Consider the following 20,636-nt stretch of genomic DNA (forward strand, 5'->3'; position numbering starts at 1 on the left):
AAAACAGTGGTGTTAAGATTCGTGGTGCTTTTCTGCCCGGGAATCTCCAGTCTGGCTTCCTTCTTGAGTCCCTTTTTCAATCAGCTGAATAGGCAACTCTGCCTTCCTGGAGCTCCAAACATTGACCAAAAGGGGATCCAGTCCCATTTACTCTGCACCAAGAACTGACGCACTGGCCACAAGAGTCGTGCTGGTGACCCGTGGGGCTCCTCCACTGGGAATCTCCTGGTCCGTGAGCAACAAAAATTCATCTGAAAATGTGGCGTCCTCTCGTTCTCTGCACTTTCACTGGGAGCTACAATCCTGAGCTGCTAGTAATCAGCCATCTTGGATCTCTCCCTGTGATTTTTTTTTTAAAGCATAAGTAAGACCCAAGCTGGTCTTGAACTCCTGGGCTCAAGTAATCTTCCCACTGTGGCCTCCTAAAGTGCTGACGTTACAGGCGTCACCACGCCCAGCTAAGATTGGATTAAAAAAAAAAAATCCAGTCCTACTATCTCTGCCTTTTAATCGAACATTTAAACTAGTTAATTAACATAATAATTAATATTAATATATAATTATTGATATTGGCTGAGTTTAAGACTATCTTGCTATTTGTCTTCTCTGTTCTTTATTCTCTTTTTCTTTTCTTGTCCCCTACTTTTTTTTGGCATTTGAGTTTCTCTTCATTATCGGCTTATTAGTTGTCAACATCTGACTATATTTTAGTGGTTGCTTAGGGTTTAAAACAATCATTTTTAAATATGTACAGGCTACTGTCAAATAGCATGGTACTACTTCACATATAATGTAAGAACTTTGTAACAATATACCACAGTTTTCTCCAGTATTGTTATTGTGCTCTAGTTACTGTATATTTTACTTCTACATGTCACAAACCCCATGATATACAGTTATTATTTATTTTGCCTTCATTTTTTTGCATGTGTGGTTGCACATATCAGTGGTCCCAGCTATACGGAGGCTGTCGCAGGAAGTTCGCTTTAGCCCAGGAAATTGAGGCTGCAGTGAACTGTGATCACACTACTGTACTACAGACTGGCCAACACAGTAAGACCCTGTCTTAAAAAAAATTCTCTTAGGTTTTATTTTTCTTGATTTTGCCTTCATTTCTTTGAAGGATGGTTTCACTGGATATATAATTCTAAGTTGACAAGTGTGTTTTTTTTTTAGTATTTTAAAGATGTTTCATAATCTTCTGGCTTGCATTGCTTTTGACAAGAAGCTTATAATAATTACTATCTTTCTATGTACATAAAATGTCTTTTAAATGTGTTTTTCTTCCGGTAGCTTTTAAGATATTATTATATTTTAGACGAAGTTTTGCTTTTGTCACCCAGGCTGGAGTGCAATTGCACAATCTTGGCTCACTGCAATGTCTGCCTCCCAGGTTCAAGCTATTCTCCTGCCTTAGCCTCCTGAGTACCTGGGACTACAGGAATGTGCCACTACACCTGGCTAATTTTGTGTTTTTAGTAGAGAGGGGGTTTCACCAAGTAGGCCAGGCTAGTCACAAACTCCTGATCTGAGGTCATCTGCCCGCCTTGGCCTCCCAAAATGCTGGGATTACAGGTGTGAGCCACTGCGTCTGACCGCTTTTAAGATATTCTTATCTTTTTTTTTTTTGCAATTTTGCTGTAGTGTAATTTTACACAAATTTGCTGTAGTGTAAAATTACCTTAGTGTGATTTTCTTTGGGATTTTTCTGTTTGGGTTTTGTTGAGCTTCATAGATCAAGGGTTAAAATTTTCATCAAATTTGGCAATTTTGGGGCCACTTTTTTGTTGTTCTGTTTTGTTTTGAGATAGGGGCTTGCTCTTTTACCCTCATTTTTGTTTGTTTGTTTCCAGTTTTTTCTTTCCATGCTTTACTTTGGATAGTTCTAATGGTATGTCTTTGAGTTCACTGATCTTGTATAATGGCTAATTTACTTTTAATCCTATCCAATGAATTTTTTATCTTAGAAATATTTTTAGCCAGGTGCGATGGCTCATGCCTGTAATCCCAACACTTAGGGAGGCTTAGGCGGGTGGATCACCTGACTTCAGGAGGTCGAGACCAGCCTGGCTCATGTGGTGAAACCCATCTCTACTAAAAATTAAAAAAAAAAAATCAGCTAGGCATGGAGGGCACCTGTAATCTCAGGTATTGTGAGGCTGAGGCAGGAGAATCCCTTGAACCTGGGAGGCAGAGAGGTTGCAGTGTGCCGAGATTGTACCATTGCACTATAGACTGGCCAACGAAAGCGAAATTCCGTCTCAAAAAAAAAATATATATATATGTAATATAAATGTATATATGTTATATATAATACATATAAAAACAAATATATAATATATTTATATACATATATAACATATAATATATAAGTAAATATACAATATATATTAGATAATGTATATAAATAGGTACATTATTATATATTATATATCACATATATATTCATTTATTATATATAATATATAAATATATATTTAATTTATTTATATGTATATATATATTATATAATATATAATATATAATATAGAGTAAATATATTTATATAATATATAATAAATGAATATATTATATATATATATATATTAGCTCTAGAAGTTATGTTTTCCCCACACTTTCCATTTGTCCTCCCTTTCTGTTCATGATTTCTTTAAATTATAGAGTATATTTATAATTGTTTTAAAAAAAGTGCTGGGTGGGTGTGGTGGTTCAGCCTGTAATCCCAACATTTTGGGAGGCCGAGGTGGGCGGATCACCTGAGGTCAGGAGTTCAAGACCAGCCTGGTCCACATGGTGAAACCTCATCTCTTAAAAAAAGAAAGAAAGAAAGAAAGAAAAAGTCTCATCTCCTAATTCTATCCTTCATATCATTTGTGGTTATTTTTATTTCTTGACTGATTTTTCTCTGGTTATGATTTACATGTTCTTTTTTTTTTTTCCACAAGACTGCATCTGAAAGCAACATTTTTATGGTTCTTGTTCGCTGTTCCCCTCCCTGCAGTGTTGTCAATATTCATCCTGTTGTTTTTTTCTCTTAGAGACAACAGGCCTGTGCTGCCTATTGTCCAACGTCTGAAAAAGTTGTTTCACATATTTTGTCTAGGTTTCTCTTTGTTTTTATGGAGGGCAATTCTGGTCCTGATTACTACGTCATGGCCCTTTAGATTATCTTAAGATATAATTTAAAAATATATTTCTCCATTTTCCCCCTATTTCTATGGTCCAAATGTATCCCCAAAGTTCATATATTGAAACTTTTCCTGCTTCATTCTTCCTGGACGTATGTTGAAACTTAATTGCCATTGCAATAGTAGTAAGAGGTTGGTCTTTAGGAAGTGACTAATTTATGAGGGCAGAGTGTTCATGAATGGACGAGAACCTTATGAAAGGGTGATTTTGCTCCTTTCATCTCTCTGCTGCATGAGGACACATCCCTTCTGGATGCCCCAAGGCTCCATCCTGGAAGCAGAGAACAGCCTTTGCCAGAAACCAAACCTTTGGTGCCTTGATCTTAGACTTCCCGGCCTCCAGAACTTTGAGAAGTAGGTTTCTGCTGATAAACTACTCAGTCTCAAGTATTCTATTAACAGCAGCACAAATGGACTGAGATACCTATTCTCTGATTCTGGTACTCTTATTAGTCATATATTGGGTCTTCTGAGTTAATTCTTTTAAGTTTCTTTTTTGCTTGCTTATATTCCATTGTTTTTGTTTGTTCTTTCTGGGAGACTGTCAACTGTATCATTTAAACTTATATTGAATATTTCATTTCCTCATCCCATTTTTAATTTTTAAGTGTTCTGTTATTCATGTTTCTTTAAAAAATAGAATCTTGCCTTTATTTCAAGGTTATGGAATCCTTTTCATTTCTCTTTGGAAATTATAGTGTGATTTTAAAGGATTATTTTCCTGTTTCCACATGATTTATTTCTTCAGAATTCTTTTTGTTTCTGTTTCTCTCTCTTTCATTTTAGAGGCTCTTTTCAGAGGTCTCCTAATCCTGAGCTGCCTGTTTATTCATGAAAGTGAATGAGAGCTTTCTGTGCGAGGGTAAAGCTTGTTGACTGTCTCACCGCGGGGCAACTGGGCAGGCAGCTGGAATTTTCCCTCTGAAACCCTTAAACGTCAGGATTGGGAGATGTTTTCTCTTGAGCTAGTCAGTTTCCCTAAAGGAACAAATTCACCAACTCTTACGCAACATTTTAAGCCCATGTAGACAGGGTTTTGAGAATAGCGTCTACTTGTATGCATGAGACAGGAGAGAAATATTTGCTCTCTGACATTTCAGTGCTCAGTCTTTAATGAAATCCACCCACTTTTTTTTTTGGCATTACCATTTGCTGTGGTTTTTGACCCACAGACTCTCTGGTTCAACTTCATCACAAATTAAACTTGTCCCCTGTAACTTTGTTAATCAGGTATTCTATCCAGGTGTTCTTTAAACTCTCATTTTCCCTCACATTAACCATTCAGTGCAAGTGGCCACTCCCTCTTTCCTGAAACTCCTTTTTCTCTTCTTCTACATCGCTGACTCCTGATGGAGTTGTCTAACTGATCTCTAAATACTGGAGGGTTTTTGTGTTGGTCTTGGCCTCATCTTTTTTCTCTATCTCACCCCATGCCATGGCTCTTAAATATCATGTAAATGCTGTTGACTCCCAAACTTTCCAATTTTACTTCTCCCTTAAACTCCAGATGCTTACATGACATGTTCATTTCAATATCCAATAGGCATTTCACCAGGTGGAATTATTCTATTTCTTCTTTATAAAGGCTACCACAGTCTTCCCAGTTCCTCACACAAAATTTAGGAGTCATACTGATTCCTTCCCCTCCTTTATGCCTGCATCCTGCTCATCAAGAAGTTATATGAATTTTGCCTTAAAATATAACTCATTATTTCCAAACCCACCCACTCCTCTTCATCTCTAAGCAACCATCTTCTCTTATTTAACTTCCGCAGTAGTCTCCCAACTGATCTCTTTGCTGTCATTCTTGAAACTCATTCTTCACATAGCAGTAGAGAAATCTTTTTTGTTTTTAATATTCCTTCAGTTGACAGAGGAAGGGAAGAAAAAGAAAACAATCCTTTCAGTGGGTTTTTGTTGCACTTAGAATAAGGTAAAAACTTGTGATCATATCCTAAAAGGACCTTTACAATCTGGCCTCTGTGTCTTTCTTTCTAATCTCATATTGTGTACTGTTGACGCTTCATTCACTCAACAGTGTATTTATTGAGCACCTACAATGTATCAGAAACTGAGCTAGGCACTGGGAACCATACTACAGTGTTCCTTGGACACTCAAGCTTTCTGTGGCCCCAGAGTCTTTGCATCTGCTTTACCTGGTGCCTGGTATGTTCTTTCCCCAGCTCTTTGCATATCTTCTTTCTCATCCTTTAATTATCAGTGTAAATGTCATTTCTTCAGAGGCCTTTCATAATAACCTGATCTAAAATATCCACTGACTCATTTTTTTTTTTTTGTTATCTTATTTAATGCCTTCACAGCACTTTTCACAATCTTCTCTGCTTAGGTTTCTTTGTTGTTGTTCTCTTAAGAGCTGAAGGTTTCTTTCTTTCTTTCTCTCTTCTCTCTCTTTTTCTCCTTCCTTCCCTCCCTCCCTCCCTCCCTCCCTCCCTCCCTCCCTTCCTTCTTTCCTTCCCACTTTCTTTCTTTCTCTCTTTTTTTCATTTTGAGACAGGGTCTCACTCTGTTATCCAGGATGGAGTGCAGTGGACAGATGACAGTTCACTACAGTCTTGTACTTTGGGGCAAGTTATCCCATCCTGGGCTTAAGTGGTCCTCCCACCTCAGCCTCCTGAGTACCTGGGACTACAGGCACATGTCATCATGCCCAGCTCATTTCTTTTTTAATTTTTTTGTAGAGGAAAGGTCTTCCTTTGTTCTCCAGGCTGGTCTTGAATTTAAGCAATCCTCTTCTGCCTCGGTCTCCCAGAGTGCAGTGATTACAGGCATGAGCCACCACACCCAGCCTTGCTTATGTATTTTCATACCATTTCCTCCCTTGTCCCTCTGTAATGTAATCTCCCTGTTTCTTTTTCTTCCTAGTTTCATCATGTTGGCTAGGCTGGTCTCAAACTCCTGACCTCAATTGATCTGCCCACCCCAGCCTCCCAAAGTGTTAGGATTACAGGTGTGAGCCATCATGCCCGGCTGAGGGTAGAGACTTTGTCTTATATATCATAGTATCTCCAGTACTTAAGATGTGTTTTTCCAAGGCCCTAGAACAGTGCCTGGCACATGGAGTATAATATAATAGTTCCCTCCTACCCCCTTTATTCAGTTGCCCAAAGTCGACTGTGGCCCAAAAAATATTTAATGTAAAATCCCAGAAAAAAAGAATTTGTAATTTTTAAAATGGATGCTCTTTTTTTCACTCTGTTGCCCAGGCTGGAGTTTAGTGGCACAATCCTGGCTTACTGCAACCTCTATCTCTAGGTTCAAGCAATTCTCCTGCCTCAGCCTTCTGAGTAGCTGGGATTACAGGTATGCACCACCACTTTTGACAAATGTTTGTATAGGGTTTCGCTATGTCAGCCAGGCTGATTTTGAATTCCTGGCCTCAAGTGATCTGCCCACCTTGACCTCCCAAAGTGCTGGTATTACAGGCATCAGCCAGCAAGCCTAGCTGAGTACAATGGGTGTTGTTCTCAGTATCATGATGAAATCTTGCACTGGCCTGTTTGTCCTGCCCAGGGCCATGAATTATTTTTTGTCCGGCATTTCCATGTTATACATGCTACTTAGTAACCAACTGGGTTATCAGATCTACTGTGTTACTATTGCAGTGCTTGTATTCAAGCAACCCTTATTTTACTTGCCCCAGAGTGCAAGAGTAGTGATGCTGACATGTTATTGTAATTGTTCCTTTTTTCCTTTTTTTGAGATAGAGTCTCGCTCTTTCATCCAGGCTGGAGTGTAGTGGCACGATATTGACTCGCTTCGACCTCTCCTCCCTGGTTCAAGCAATTCACCTGCCTCAGCCTCCCGAGTAGCTAGGACTACAGGTACATGCATACAAAAAATACATAATTTTTTGTATTTTTGGTAGAGACAGGGTTTCACTGTGTTAGCCAGGATGTCTCGATCTCCTGATTACATGCCTGTAATCCCAGCTACTTGGGAGGCTGAGGCAGGAGAATTGCTTGTATCTGGGAGGCGGAGGTTTCGGTGAGCCAAGATCACGCCACTGCACTCTAGCCTGGGCAACAGAGTGAGACTCTGTTTCAAAAAATAAAATAAAATGTAAAATATATTTTAATTCAGAATTTATCCCATGAACGTCTTACTTTTTCATATTGTAAGTTGAAACAACCAATTGAGTCATGCTTCCTAAGCCCTTCTTATTTCAAACATCCATCCTGATTATTCAGTGGCATTTTGGATATTTTGAGTAATTCATTTGTGCTAGAATACATATATTTATTTTCATAATTATCTATTGCTTATAGCAGCTATGAGATGAGCCAAGTAATGGGTCTGAATTTGGAAACAAGGTCAACATAACATTTTTAGGGTCACCAGATGACTGTTCTGAAAACAAAAGCTGCTTTTGGGAGAAAGAAGCTCATTCTTCTTCCTGTGGTTCATATGTCAAGAAATTATACCACAGCTCATTCCATTGCCAAACCAGAAACTCTGAGGTCATAGCATTGCTCAACCCATAGATGACTGTTTCAAGGAAGCCTTCTGTAGTCCCTGGCTGAGTTAGGGCTACCATAATACTTATAAAAAGTATTATGGTAATACTGTGGCACTGTGGCTCACACCTGTTATCCCAGCACTTTGGGAGGCCGAGGCAGGTGGATTACAAGGTCAGGAGATTGAGACCATCCTGGTTAACATGGTGAAACCCCATCTTCTACTAAAAATACAAAAAATGAACCAGGCATGGTGGCACGTGCCTGTAGTCCCAGCTACTTGGGAGGCTGAGGCAGGAGAATCGCTTGAACCCAGGAGGCAGAGATTGCAGTGAGCCAAGATCGTACCAATGCACTCCAGCCTGGGCAACAGAGCAGGATGCCATCTCAAAAACAAAAACAAAAACAAAAAAAAACAGTATCATGTTGTAGTCTCATTACTGGTTGGTTATAGGTTTCTTGAAGATGAAGACCATATACTCCTTTCTTTGTTCTACACTGAGTAGTACAAGCCTGACAAATATGTAGGTGGCCAATACCTATTTGAATAAATAAATAATTGAATGAATATGGCATTATATGATATAACATGACATCAGTATAACTGGCACAAATTAGAGTAAGTTCAATCAGAACAATTTCAAGTAATTCCCCAAAAGGAAGTAGCCAAGAGAGAGTTCAGGTCTAGTCACAGTTACTAGAAACTCATTCATTGGGAAATCAGTCTTAAGGGGCAAGAAATCTAGTCTTTTCCTTCTCTAGAAGGAAAGGCTTGGTGGGGAAATAATGCAAAGAAGAGGTGCTTCCCTTCTCAGAAACTTTTATTCTGTTGGTGAGGGATAGAGGCATTGGAGTATGAAGGATATCACCAAATAAGAGGACAGAATTATGCAAATAAATACATTAAGAAGTATTCATTAGCTAATTTTAGAACAAATCCAGAGTAGCTTTTAATGTGATATATTTATTTTGTAGCTATTTCAAAACACATATTTTTCAATCACAGTTTCATGTAACTATCTTAAAATTAATTTTTCTTTATACTACCTTCACATGCAGAAGTTGGTTGTCAACAGCTATGAGCTGATTAAGATTCTCCAGTATTTCCAAGTCTTTAATGTCATCAATATTATTATTGCTGATATTCAATATAGAGAGGGATTTCTGTAAGAAAAATAACCAAGTTAGCATTAGTAAATAGTCTAAATACTGTATACAGGAACCAGAAATCCTAATCCTTGAAAATTAGTAAATAGTCTAAATACCATATATAGGAACCAGAAATACTAATCCTAGAAAAGTTTAAGCTTGATCAGTGTAGGTTGTTTTGTTCTTTAGGCAAGAACATCAAAAGCCATGTAATTCTTTTTGTTGCATTTTATTTTTCAGATGGAAGTTTTAGAATCATAATGTTATGTAACTTATTCTTTCTCCCTATAATTCCTCCATAAGTCATATTTTCCTTTTCCAAGATATAAAATAAATTTATAGAATAAAGAAGCCAAGAATCAAAAAGCAAAGAAAGAAAAATGTGCACCAACAAACGAATAATACAATATAGAAAAAATGCTTACTGTAGCTTTAGCAAATTATCATTATGTGCTAAATACTAAGATTTGTACTTACATGGGGCTGGGTGCGGTGGCTCACGCCTGTAATCTCAGCATTTTAGGAGGTGAGGCGGATGGATTACTTGAGGTCAGGAGTTTGAGACCAGCCTGGCCAACGTGGCAAAACCCTGTCTCTACTAAAAATAAAAAATATTAGCCAGGCGTGGTGCTGTGCACCTGTAGTCCCAGCTACTTGGGAGGCTGAGGCAGGAGAATTGCTTGAATCTCAGAGGCGGAGATTACAGTGAGAGAGATCATGCCTAGGTGACAGAGCAAAACTCTGTCTCTAAAAAGATTTGTACTTACATAGGAAGAAACAGTTTTTGTCTTTGTTTTGCTAAATAGGAAGCATACCACGAATAAAATAATACCTGGTTTTTATTTTTCTCTCTACCTGTCTTTATGGTTTTCTCTTGACAATCCATATGTTCAGAAACTAGTTAAAATAATAATTAGCTAATTAACAGGAATTTCAGTGTTGCTGTAGCACTAAATCAAAGTCATCTTATGAGGCTTAGGAATATCTACCAAGATGGAGTCAACCATTGCTTCATGGTCTTTTGGCTGAGATCAAGTGTAGTATCTGTTTTTATTAGTTTAAAAAAAAAAAAAGATGGAGGCATCCATCATGCACAGCCAACATTTAGAAAAAATATTTCCTGATACTAAAGTATTGGGGGAACTACTTCTTAATTTTTATAAATTCGGGTCAAAATCCATCCACTATCCTCTATTTCTGGGCCCTCTAAAATAAAACTGATGAGTCTGGGCATGGTGGCTGACACCTGTGATCCCAGCACTTTGGGAGGCTGAGGTGGCAGATCACTTGAGGTCAGGAGTTGAGACTCACCTGGCCAACATGGTGAAAACCCATCTCTACTAAAAATACAAAAATTAGCCAGGCATGTTGGCATGTGCCTGTAGTCTCAGCTACTTGGGAGGCTGAGGCAGGAGAATTGCTTGAATCTGGGAAGTGGAGGTTGCAGTGAGCCAAGATTTTGTCATTGCACTCCAGCCGGGGTGACAGAGCAAGACTCCAGCTCAAAACTAAATAAATAAATAAAATAAAACTGATGAAATCTGTAAAATAACTACCATGTCCCATTTATGTCTCCTGCCCCAGATTTGAAGTTAGCCTATCCCAACAAGTCTCTTGTTTTGAGGATTAGCAGGAGCCTAAGTGGTACCCTCTGGCTTCTCAATTTATTATAGCACCTCCATCCAATGTAACCGGTTGTCAGGCAACACAGTTGGAGCCCCAACCCTAGGACTCCCAGGCCTACACAGTTCTGATGAGGTAGAACTGTATGTAGTGCAACCTACAATCAAATCAGGATCCTGGGAGGAAACAACTTATTATTACAATGGCTCTCTACTAGATTGTTTAAAAGTTTCCAAATACTTGCACATTCCTCTTCCCTTAAGCTTTTTCCTAAACTTTAAAATGTTGAGCCATGATAATCATCAAGGTTCACATTATGAACAAATGAACATCTGTATTAGAACTTCAGTTAACATATCTTTTAACATTCTTCTTTTCATCCGTCCAGTTACCCTAAGAGGCAGATTTTATTATCCCACTTTATAAATGCTGAGTCTCTAACATTGCATATGAGAAAATCAGCTTCAGTCCTCAGATAAGCTCTGAGCTGGCCATATAAACATGCAGCGTATGTACAATGTTCAAAAATACCTTCACTGTATTCCTGTTTCATTATAACTTGTTAATCACTATTATTCCTCATCAAAATATTCAGATGTGAACTTACTGCCAGAGAATGAAGAGTTCTTGGATCAAACAGAAGCTTTTCCCCAGGGGGAAGCCTCTGACTCTCAACATGAAGCTCTCTTAGTTCTCCTAATCCTTCTAAACCTTCTATGACAGCAATGTAATTGCCTCCCAGATACCTGTAAAACATAGACATAATTCTAAATAGACATTCTGGGAATGTCGTGGTCTTTATTAAACATGACAAAAGTGTAATAACAAAACCATTGAGCTGAACAAAATTATAAATGTAGACTATTATGTTTACATTGAATCTGTGAAAGGTTGGTTTACTTAAAAGAGAACAAATTATATTCTCACACTTTAGTCTAAAAATGCATTTTTTGCTTTTTAAAAAAGTGAGCAAATTGTAATAGTTATTAAACTATTTACTGGGGTTCTTTACATATCACCTAACTTATGAAGAGCCCTGGTAGATAGTTTGATAATAACCATTTCTGGGTTGTAGGTTAAAAAAATGAAGATTTCATGGCTAGGCACAGTGGCTCACACCTGTAATCCCAGCACTTTGGGAGCTCAGGAGTTCAAGACCAGTTTGACAACATAGGGAGATCCCATCTCAAAGGAAAGAAAGAAGAAAGAAAGAAAGAAAGAAAGAAAGAAAGAAAGAAAGAAAGAAAGAGAGAAAGAAGGAGAAGAAAGAAAGAGAAAGAAAGAAAGAATAGAAAAAAGAGACAAAGAAAGGAAGGAAGGAAGGAAGGAAGAAAGGAAGGAAGGAAGGAAGGAAAGAAAGCCAGCCAGTCAGGATGGTGCATGCTTGTGGGAAGATCACTTGGACCTGGGACGTCAAGGCTGTGGTGAGTCATGATCATACCACTGCACTCCAGCCTGGGTGACAGAGCAAGACTCTGTCTCAACCCAAGAGATAAAAATAAAATTAAGATATCTGGGCCTAACCCCTGGAGAGTCTAATTTGGATATGTAGGTTGGAACCCAGTGCTCTGCATTTTTAATAAGCATTCACCAGCCAACTCTTGTGTCCCCATTCTGAGGCCTTTAGCCCATTCTTTGAGAAGCATGGCAGTTATTCCAATCTGGGGAAATTGGATCCACCAATCTTCATTGCCTAATTATAATCATTATAGGCATGATCCACCATGCCCAGCTACCAGTTACATTCCATTATATAATTGGAAGCCATCTAGATATTCAATGCCTTTTACAATCAAGTTTACATCAATAGGATCAATTATATGACCAGATGGTATGAGATGTGTGATTCTGAAAGGCACATAATTCATCTGGGTTCCATGGAAATTTCTTTCATTGGTTGAGCCTACATGGGGATGTTTTAGATATCCCTATTAGCCCTAAGACAACCACTCCCCAGAATGAAAAGTGTATCAGGCTTAATAGAACACAAATTATTAAGCATTATATGTGTGAAACAATTTACTTCTTGTTGATAATAGTACAAGAGACTAAAAACTGAGGTCTGTTCCACAAAACCCATGTGGGAATCATATGGGTTTTTTCATATGAGTATGAAATAATATCGATTTCATATTCAATTTACTTTTGGAATTTAATGCAAAAAATGGAAATGTCTGCATGCAAAAAAATTTAAGTACTATAATCATGAAAAACAGATACATTATTAAAAAATAAAAGCACTTACAGTTTTTCCAGTTTCTTTAATGACTTGAGATTCTCTATACATGAAATGCAATTGTTTTGTAGGTATAAGTGGGTCAGATTTGTGGCATAATTCAGGTTAGTGATTTGCCTAATACAGTTATCATATAAATATAAAACACTAAGATTTTTGCAAAGAGAGAGGTCGTCCTAAAAGGGAAACAAAAACATGTCAAATGTAATTTCTCCTGAAAAGTTAAAAGTTAGTTTTTAAGAAAAATTTTCAGTTGATCATTCTGCAAATTTCCCTAAAGTTAATATAAAAGAACAGTATTTCTCTGTTCTTAGCACAGTTAAAACAAGACCAGAATGATTATGAAAGAAATTCTAGACTAGATTGATTACAAAATAAATTCTGTAATTTTCCTTTCTTTTTTTAAAGAAATTCTAAAATTATATCATTAAAATCATAATTGTTAAGATTTTCCCAGTGCAAGAAATTTTCCCTGGAAGCAATCAGGCTCCTCTGGAAGTTGAAGCAAATTATTGTCTCAACATTATAAATAGGGTTTAATATTTATTTAGGATTGGAAGTCAACTACTATGGTTTATAATATTGAAAATTGGAAGTCATCTAGATATTCAAGAATCATAGATTAATTTTTTAAAAACTACGATAATGGTATCCAAAGGAATACTGTAGAACCATTAAATACCTTTTGTTTCTTCAGTAATATCTAATACATAATTAAATGAAATTCATAATATATAATTAAATGAAAATAGTACATTCAGTATGACCCACTATTGTAAGATTATATGAATAAAAGACTGAAAGGATATTACCTAAATGTTAAAGGTGATTGTGTCTGAATAGGATTACATTCTTTCTTTTTATATATATTTTATATGACTAAGAACACCAATTACATTTTTTTTTTTTTGAAACAGGGTCTCACCCAGGCTGGTCTTGAACTCCTGGGCTCAAGTGATCCTAGTGCCCCAGCCTCTTGAATAGCTGGGATTACAGACATGATCCGACATGCCCAGCTACCAGTTACTTTTGAGATAAGACAGTAATTAACGGGATTTTTTTAAAAGGCTGTCATTTTTTTTGTGTCATGACAGAATCAGCCTAGAGTAAATAGACAAGCAATAAAGTGAAGTTCTGCTCAAAACTTTCTCAGCCTTCATTAAGTTAACATCTTTTAAAATACAGCTATGTGCTGGAAACTGTAAGTTTAGAAGTTATTCTCACTTTAAAGTGAATTACTTTAACCAATTTGCCCCTCCTAACAAAGATCATCCACCCTGGAGGAGCATTGATTGATGTGAGGACAGAGTATGGAATGGGGACTTTACTGGGTGGTCTCCAGAGAAAGTAGTCTTAAATGATTTGATGAGGTAGAGCATTCTGGGCAACAAAAGAGAAATATGAGGTTTGGGCAAAGGAATTCATGGGAAGAAGGAGCACCAGGAAATCAGAAATGTATCTAGAACAGGAGCTGAGTTGGGTCCCTACAAAAAAATCAAGCATTTAATTGATCATTTTGCCTGGGGCTTCAGTATTTCTTTCATTTGCTCAATAAATATTTATTAAGCACATAATATGAGTCAGGCATTGTAATGGATGAGGGATTTAGAGTGATGTGAAACAATAGACATGATTTCTGCCCTCAGGAAGCTCCTGTGTTTCCAAGAAAATTTCTCTCACCTGTACTCTAGCATTTATTGTAAACAACAGATACCAACACAAATGGCTTAAGAGTTATTGCAGCCTTTAAAGTTTCCCAGATTATAGCCAAGAATTACCTTAGTGCTGAAAAAATGTAGTTTCAGATTATATCCAGATAAACATAAACTTGTCTGATATAATTGACCGAATGTAACATATATTTACATGACCAGTTAAATTATATGCAAAAAATATTTCACTGTTAACTTTTTTTTCTTGTGTGAATTTTAATTTTTATTTCCATAGTTTTGGGGGTATAGATGGTTTTTGGTTACATAGATAAGTTCTTTTTTTTTTTGAGACAGAGTCTCACTTTGTTGCCCAGGCTGTATTACAGGCATGAGCCCCCATGGTTGGTCAGGATAAGTTTTTTAGTGGTGAGTCCTGAGATTTTAGTACACCCTTCAACTGAGCAGTATACACTGTACCCAGTATGTAGTTTTTATCCCTCACCCCTCTTCCCAATCTTCTCTCACTGTTAAACTTTTGAAATATGGCACTCACATAGTTACTTCTTAACATTTTGGTATGTTTAAAAAATGTATATTTCAAGGTTTTACAATAATACCAAAGTAATTATTATCAATGAAATTATTTTCCAACATACAGTTTCAAATCCAGCTTGAGACACTGTACAGTGTTGTAGAAGAACATATACATATATTTTATATATTTAAAAATCAGTTATATTTTATAGATTTAATTTTGACAAATTTAATATCACAAGTAGAAAGTTAAAAACACAATATAATGCTTACTGATAAAAATAAATTAATAAAGGCCAAGTGCGATGGCTCACACCTGTAATCTTAGCACTTTGGGAGGTCAAGCAGGCGGATCATTTCTTGAGCTCAGGAGTTTGAGCTCAAGAACTCAACATGGTGAACCTGGGCAACATGGTAAAACCCGCCTCTACTAAACATACAAAAATTAGCTGGGCATGGTGGCACATGCCTGTAATCCCAGCTACTGGGGAAACTGAGGCACAAGAATTGCTTGACCTGGGAGTCGGAGGTTGCAGTGAGCTTGGATCATACCACTGTAGTCCTGCCTAGGCAACAAAGTGAGATTCTGTCTCAAAAAAAAAAAAAGTTAATGAGAATAACGAAAATATAGTTAATATATTAGGTATGCCCCCAAACCAATTCCAAAACTTTATATTAGTAATTATATATAAATGGAAAATAATTTCAAAGTTCTTACAATTGCATCTATATTTTTGTCTGAAAAATTTATATGAGTTATTTTCTTCAGGCACTGTGAAATGGTTTCTTCTTTTCGGGGTTTAAGGTTGCTGTTTTTGGCAATTAGATCCAAGGTCAGTCGAACCATAATTTCTTTATAAATCAAACTCTCAGCAAAAGCTCTGTTTTGATACCATGTCAACAAGTAAGTTTAGGTATTATTTCCAACTTTCTAAAGATTAAAGAAAAAAGGAGCATTATGATATAGCAATTTAAGGAAAAGTTATTCTTACATTTTAAATAATTCCCTTGTATGAAACTATTTGATAAGCTAGTTTATAGACATTTTTAGGGCCACTGTGGTATTTTCTAAGTGTATTGACTTAACACTTCATAAAAAGATTTAAAGCATCAAAACTAATTAAATACATGATACTCATTCACTTTTACTTTTTTTTTTTTTTTTTTGAGACCGAGTTTCACTCTTGTTACCCAGGCTGGAGTGCAATGGCGCGATTTCGGCTCACCACAACCTCCACCTCCTGGGTTCAGGCAATTCTCCTGCCTCAGCCTCCTGAGTAGCTGGGATTACAGGCACGCGCCACCATGCCCAGCTAATTTTTTGTATTTTGAGTAGAGACGGGATTTCACCATGTTGACCAGGATGGTCTCGATCTCTAGACCTCGTGATCCACCTGCCTCGGCCTCCCAAAGTGCTTGAGCCACCGCGCCCGGCCTCACTTTTACTTTTAAATCTTTTCTTCTTCCTAATTAGTATTTGAATCATTGCAAATTATCTTTTTTATTTCTTTTTCCTTTTTTGAGACGGAATTTCGCTCGTTGCCCAGGCTGGAGTGCAATGGCCTGATCTCAGCTCATTGCAACCTCCATCTCCCAGGTTCAAGCTATTTTCCTGCCTCAGGAAACTGTAGCTGGGATTACAGACGCCCGCCACCACATCCAACTAATTTTTATATTTTTAGTAGAGATGGGTTTTCGCCATGTTGGCCAGACTGGTCTTGAACTCCTGACCACAGGTGATCCACCTGCCTCAGCCTCCCAAAGTGCTGGGACTACAGGCATGAGCCACCACGCCCGGCCTCTTTTTTCTTTTAAACAACTGGGTGTCATGTTATGGTTCCCAGGTTGGTGTGCCGTGGCTATTCACAGGCATGGTCATAGTGCACTGCAATCTTTGAACTCCTGAGCTCAATCTTTGAACTCCTCCTGTCTTAGCCTCAGCTGGAACCTACAGGGGTGTACCACTACTCCTGGCTTATGGGCATCTTTTAAAGGATTATAATTCACTCCTGGAGTCAAAAAGGCCCTCCAGGAATATCCTACAATGTTCTCATTTCACAGGTGAAGAAACTAAGTCCCAGAGATATACGTCAAGCTACTCAAGTTAGTGACAGTTAAAAAAAGGGACCAGGTCTCTTGGCTCCTTTATCCACGGTACGATAGAGACCATAAGTCTGAAACTCCTAAATCAGAATATACGGTGTGAAAACCTTAAGTACATAGGACAGTGGTGCAAAATACTTGAAAATAAAGCTGGCCTAGAAATTTTATGTTTTGTTAGTACAACCATAATCCGCAAAGAGGCAACATAATCCAGGGTTTTTCAATCTAGATTGCCTGATTCAAATTTGCTTCATCACTTATTGGTTAGGCAATCTCGGGCAGATTACTTCAATTTCTTACAAAATAAGGATAATAATGGTCCCTATGTCTAAGAGATAATGTGCGGATTGGTGAGATAATTGTTATGGAGTGTTTTGCATAGTACCTGGTACACAGGTCAATAAACATTTGTTATCATTATTATTATTCTATTACTCTTTTGTTCACAGATAAGGTTATCTTAACTGGGTTATCTTAAGTGTCTCACCAGAAATATATGAGGACTGCTAAATATGGGGAACATGCCAGGGGTCGTGGTACCTACCTGTAGTTCCAGCTATATATCACTTGAACCCAGGAGTTCTAGGTTATAGTGAGTTATGAGCACGTGACTGCACTCCAGCCTGGGTGACAAAGGGAGACCGTCTCTAAATAAGTAAATAAAATATTGCCATAAATTGTCTAGAGGTTTGAGGTAACACATTTTTTTCGATTGCCCAGGAAGTATAGCTATTTAAGTGATAAATATCCCAGTTTCGCCAATTGTGCTTCACATTCATTTACTACAAATGTAACCAAAAATACAGTTTAAAATTAAACAGTATGATTTCAGTGTATATGGACTTTAACCAGCCAAATACCTCAATGTGTACAATATTCTGGACATGAAATCAGTGCTTAGGAGAAAAATGAATACAGTAGACTACAAATAAAATTTGCATACTCACATATTGGCATTGCCCAGTCTATGTTATTATAAATTGCCTACAATAAAATATTTGAAGATACAGAATGTATTCTTAGACTCTTCAAAATGCAAGGTACAACCTACAGAATAAAGTTATAAAATCTTATGCCTCAGAAATGAGCAGAAAAAAATTATAAAATCTTCATAGATTTAAAAAATTTGCATACATGATTATTTTTATAATAAAATTTTAAGCTTACTGTTGACTTTTCAGATCACATCTCAAATATGACATAATATTGTGAACAAAGTTTCTAATTCAATAAAAATAACTTCTTAATCCTACCATGAAAGAACTTCATATAATATTTCACAATAAAAGCATAAGAATAGTATAACACCCATGGACCCACAGGTCAGCTTAAAATATAAAACATTACGAATACATTTGAAACCCCTTTATACCTTTCTTCCTCTTCATTCTCTTAAGTTTAGGATTTATCTTAAATTTAGAGTATTCATGTTTTTGTACTTTTATTACAGATGTATGTATATCTAAACAATATATAGTAGGTTTTTCACAATTTGACATGTCATCAGTGATATTAGTGATATTATTCCGTCTTCAGCTTTCCTTTCTGCTTTATGTTTTGTTTGTGAGAGTCATCTGGGTTGATGTGTGTAGCTCTAATTGTAAGAAATTAAATTTCCCCTAAAATGATTGATCTTAGGGTATTTTCTTTTTTTTTTTTTTGCTTTTACATTGTTGCTTTTATGATTTTGCATATATCATTTGGCACATATGGAAAAGCTTCTTTAAGGTTTGAAACTAGGAGTGGCCACTTCTGGGTTGGACATTTCAACTTTACTATATATTGCCCAGTTGTTCTCCAAAGGAATTCTACCACTGGTAAGTAAGAGTTCCCACTGCTCTACAATGCAGCCTGCACTGTTGTTGGCACCTGATATTGGCAATCTTTAACTTTTTGCCAAGCTGATGGGTATAAAATAATATCTCACTACTGTTTTAATTTGCCATTTTTTACTTACTGAGAGACTGAGAGTATTTTCCTGACTATTGGCCATGTGGAATTTCTCTTCTGTTAATTTCTATTTCTTATATTTTGCCCATTTTCCCTACTGAGTTCTGCTTTTCTAAGAAATTTTTAGATATACACACATTTCTATTAGATACTAATATTTCATTGATAATACGTGTTGCAAATGTCTTTTCCCAGACTGTAGCTTGTCTTTTCCTCTTTTCTCATTTGTTAATTTGCTTTTAATGATATCTTCTAAAAAAACAGAAGCTTTATTTTTTAATATAGTCAAATGTATCCCTATTTTTTCTCATGTTTTGTGTTTTTGTGGATTTAGTAACTCCTTCCTCACCTTAATTTCAGAAAAAATGACCTATATTTTCTTCTGAACATGTTAAAGTTTTGCTTGTTGCATTTTGGTCTTTATCTAGAGTTATTACTGTGTAGGAAGTGGGATATTTTCTCTTCCATGGTTCTTTTCCATTCATTTATATATTTATCCCCATGACAACAATGTCATAATAAGTACAGATTAATAATCTCTCTCTCTCTACTTGGGTTATTCTTGGTCCTTGACTCTTTCATATAAACTTTAATATCAGTTTTTCATTCCATGAAAATTCTTTTATGATTTTGTTACGAATTGCAAATTTATAAACAATTCATGAAACACTGACATTTATCTAATATTGAGTCTTCTTTCCCATGAGTATGGTATGTCTCTCCATTTTGGCAGTGCTGCTTTAATGACTTTCAGTAGTTAAAAGTTTTTCTTTTGTATTTAAGGCTATGCATAAGTTTTTGTTTTGTTTTTTCATTTGTTTGTTTTTGAGACAGGGTCTCACTCTGTTGCCCAGGCTGGAGTACAGTGGCCTGATCTCGACTCACTGTAGTCTCTGTCTCTCAGACTCAAGTGATCCTCCCATCTCAGCCTTCTGAGTAGCTAGGACTACAAGCCTGTGCCACAATGCCCAGCTAATTTTTGTATTTTTAGTAGAGATGGGGTTTTGCCAAGTTGCCCAGGGTAGTTGCAAACTCTTGGCTCAAGCAATCCACTTGCCTCAGCCTCCCACACTGAGAGCACACCATGCCCAGCTCAAGTTTTGTTTTTTTTTTTCTTTTGAGTTATTGGGATCATATATTTTTGTTGATATTGCAAATGCTATTCTTTTGGAAACTGCATTTCTTATTTGTAGCTACTGTATAGAAATGCAGTATTTTTAAAATATTGATTTTTATATCCAGCAACACTGGTAAGGATACATTAATTCTATTTTATAGAGTCTTTGGGTTTTCCACGTAGACAATCAGATTATATATGAGTGACAGTTTATACTTTCCAAACCTTTTATTTATTTTTTATTTTTTATTGAGTTATTGCACTGGCTAGGACCCCTAGGAACAATGTTGAGTAGAAGCCATGAGGGCATATACACTTGTCTTATTGCTGATCTCAGAGGAAATACTTGCAACATTTCACCACTAAAACTTACAATATATTTGTTGTAAGGTTTTTTTAGTATGATATTTGCTGTTTTTTTTTTAAGATAGCTAGATTCAGATTAAGAAAGTGTTTTTATATTCATAGTGTGTAAACTTTTTTTAAAAAACTGTGAATGAATGTTGATGGTTATGAAATGTTTTTCTTGTGCATTAGGAGATATGGTGAAATACATTGATAATTCTTTTTGTATGTGTGTGTGTAGTACAGGTCTCACTCTGTCACCCA

At 36.6% G+C, this 20,636-nt stretch overlaps 1 protein-coding gene and 1 non-coding gene across 11 annotated transcripts in view; one reads left to right on the plus strand and one right to left on the minus strand.

The window, feature by feature from the left end:
• The window catches only part of PPP1R42 (protein phosphatase 1 regulatory subunit 42), a 70,579-nt gene that overhangs the window by 46,239 nt on the left and 3,704 nt on the right, over positions 1-20,636 (minus strand). For 9 of the 10 annotated variants that reach the window (XM_078352576.1, XM_078352575.1, XM_078352574.1 and 6 more), the window contains exons 2-5: positions 15,576-15,788; positions 12,681-12,847; positions 11,043-11,181; positions 8,711-8,827 (exon numbers count right to left, since the gene is read on the minus strand). In XM_078352576.1, coding sequence (XP_078208702.1) covers positions 8,711-8,827; positions 11,043-11,181; positions 12,681-12,847; positions 15,576-15,704 — 552 coding nt within the window. In that variant the 5' untranslated portion in view covers positions 15,705-15,788. Of the gene's footprint in view, positions 1-8,710; positions 8,828-11,042; positions 11,182-12,680; positions 12,848-15,575; positions 15,789-17,504; positions 17,584-20,636 lie in introns of all 10 variants that reach the window. The other variant, XM_054246314.2, reaches the window with a different exon arrangement.
• Positions 9,818-10,005, plus strand: LOC118148737 (U2 spliceosomal RNA). Its single transcript, XR_004735646.1, has one exon. It is a non-coding gene; the product is annotated as a U2 spliceosomal RNA (small nuclear RNA).

This window comes from Callithrix jacchus, chromosome 16 (genome assembly GCF_049354715.1).
Source record: "Callithrix jacchus isolate 240 chromosome 16, calJac240_pri, whole genome shotgun sequence".
NCBI classification, from domain to species: Eukaryota; Metazoa; Chordata; class Mammalia; order Primates; family Cebidae; genus Callithrix; species Callithrix jacchus.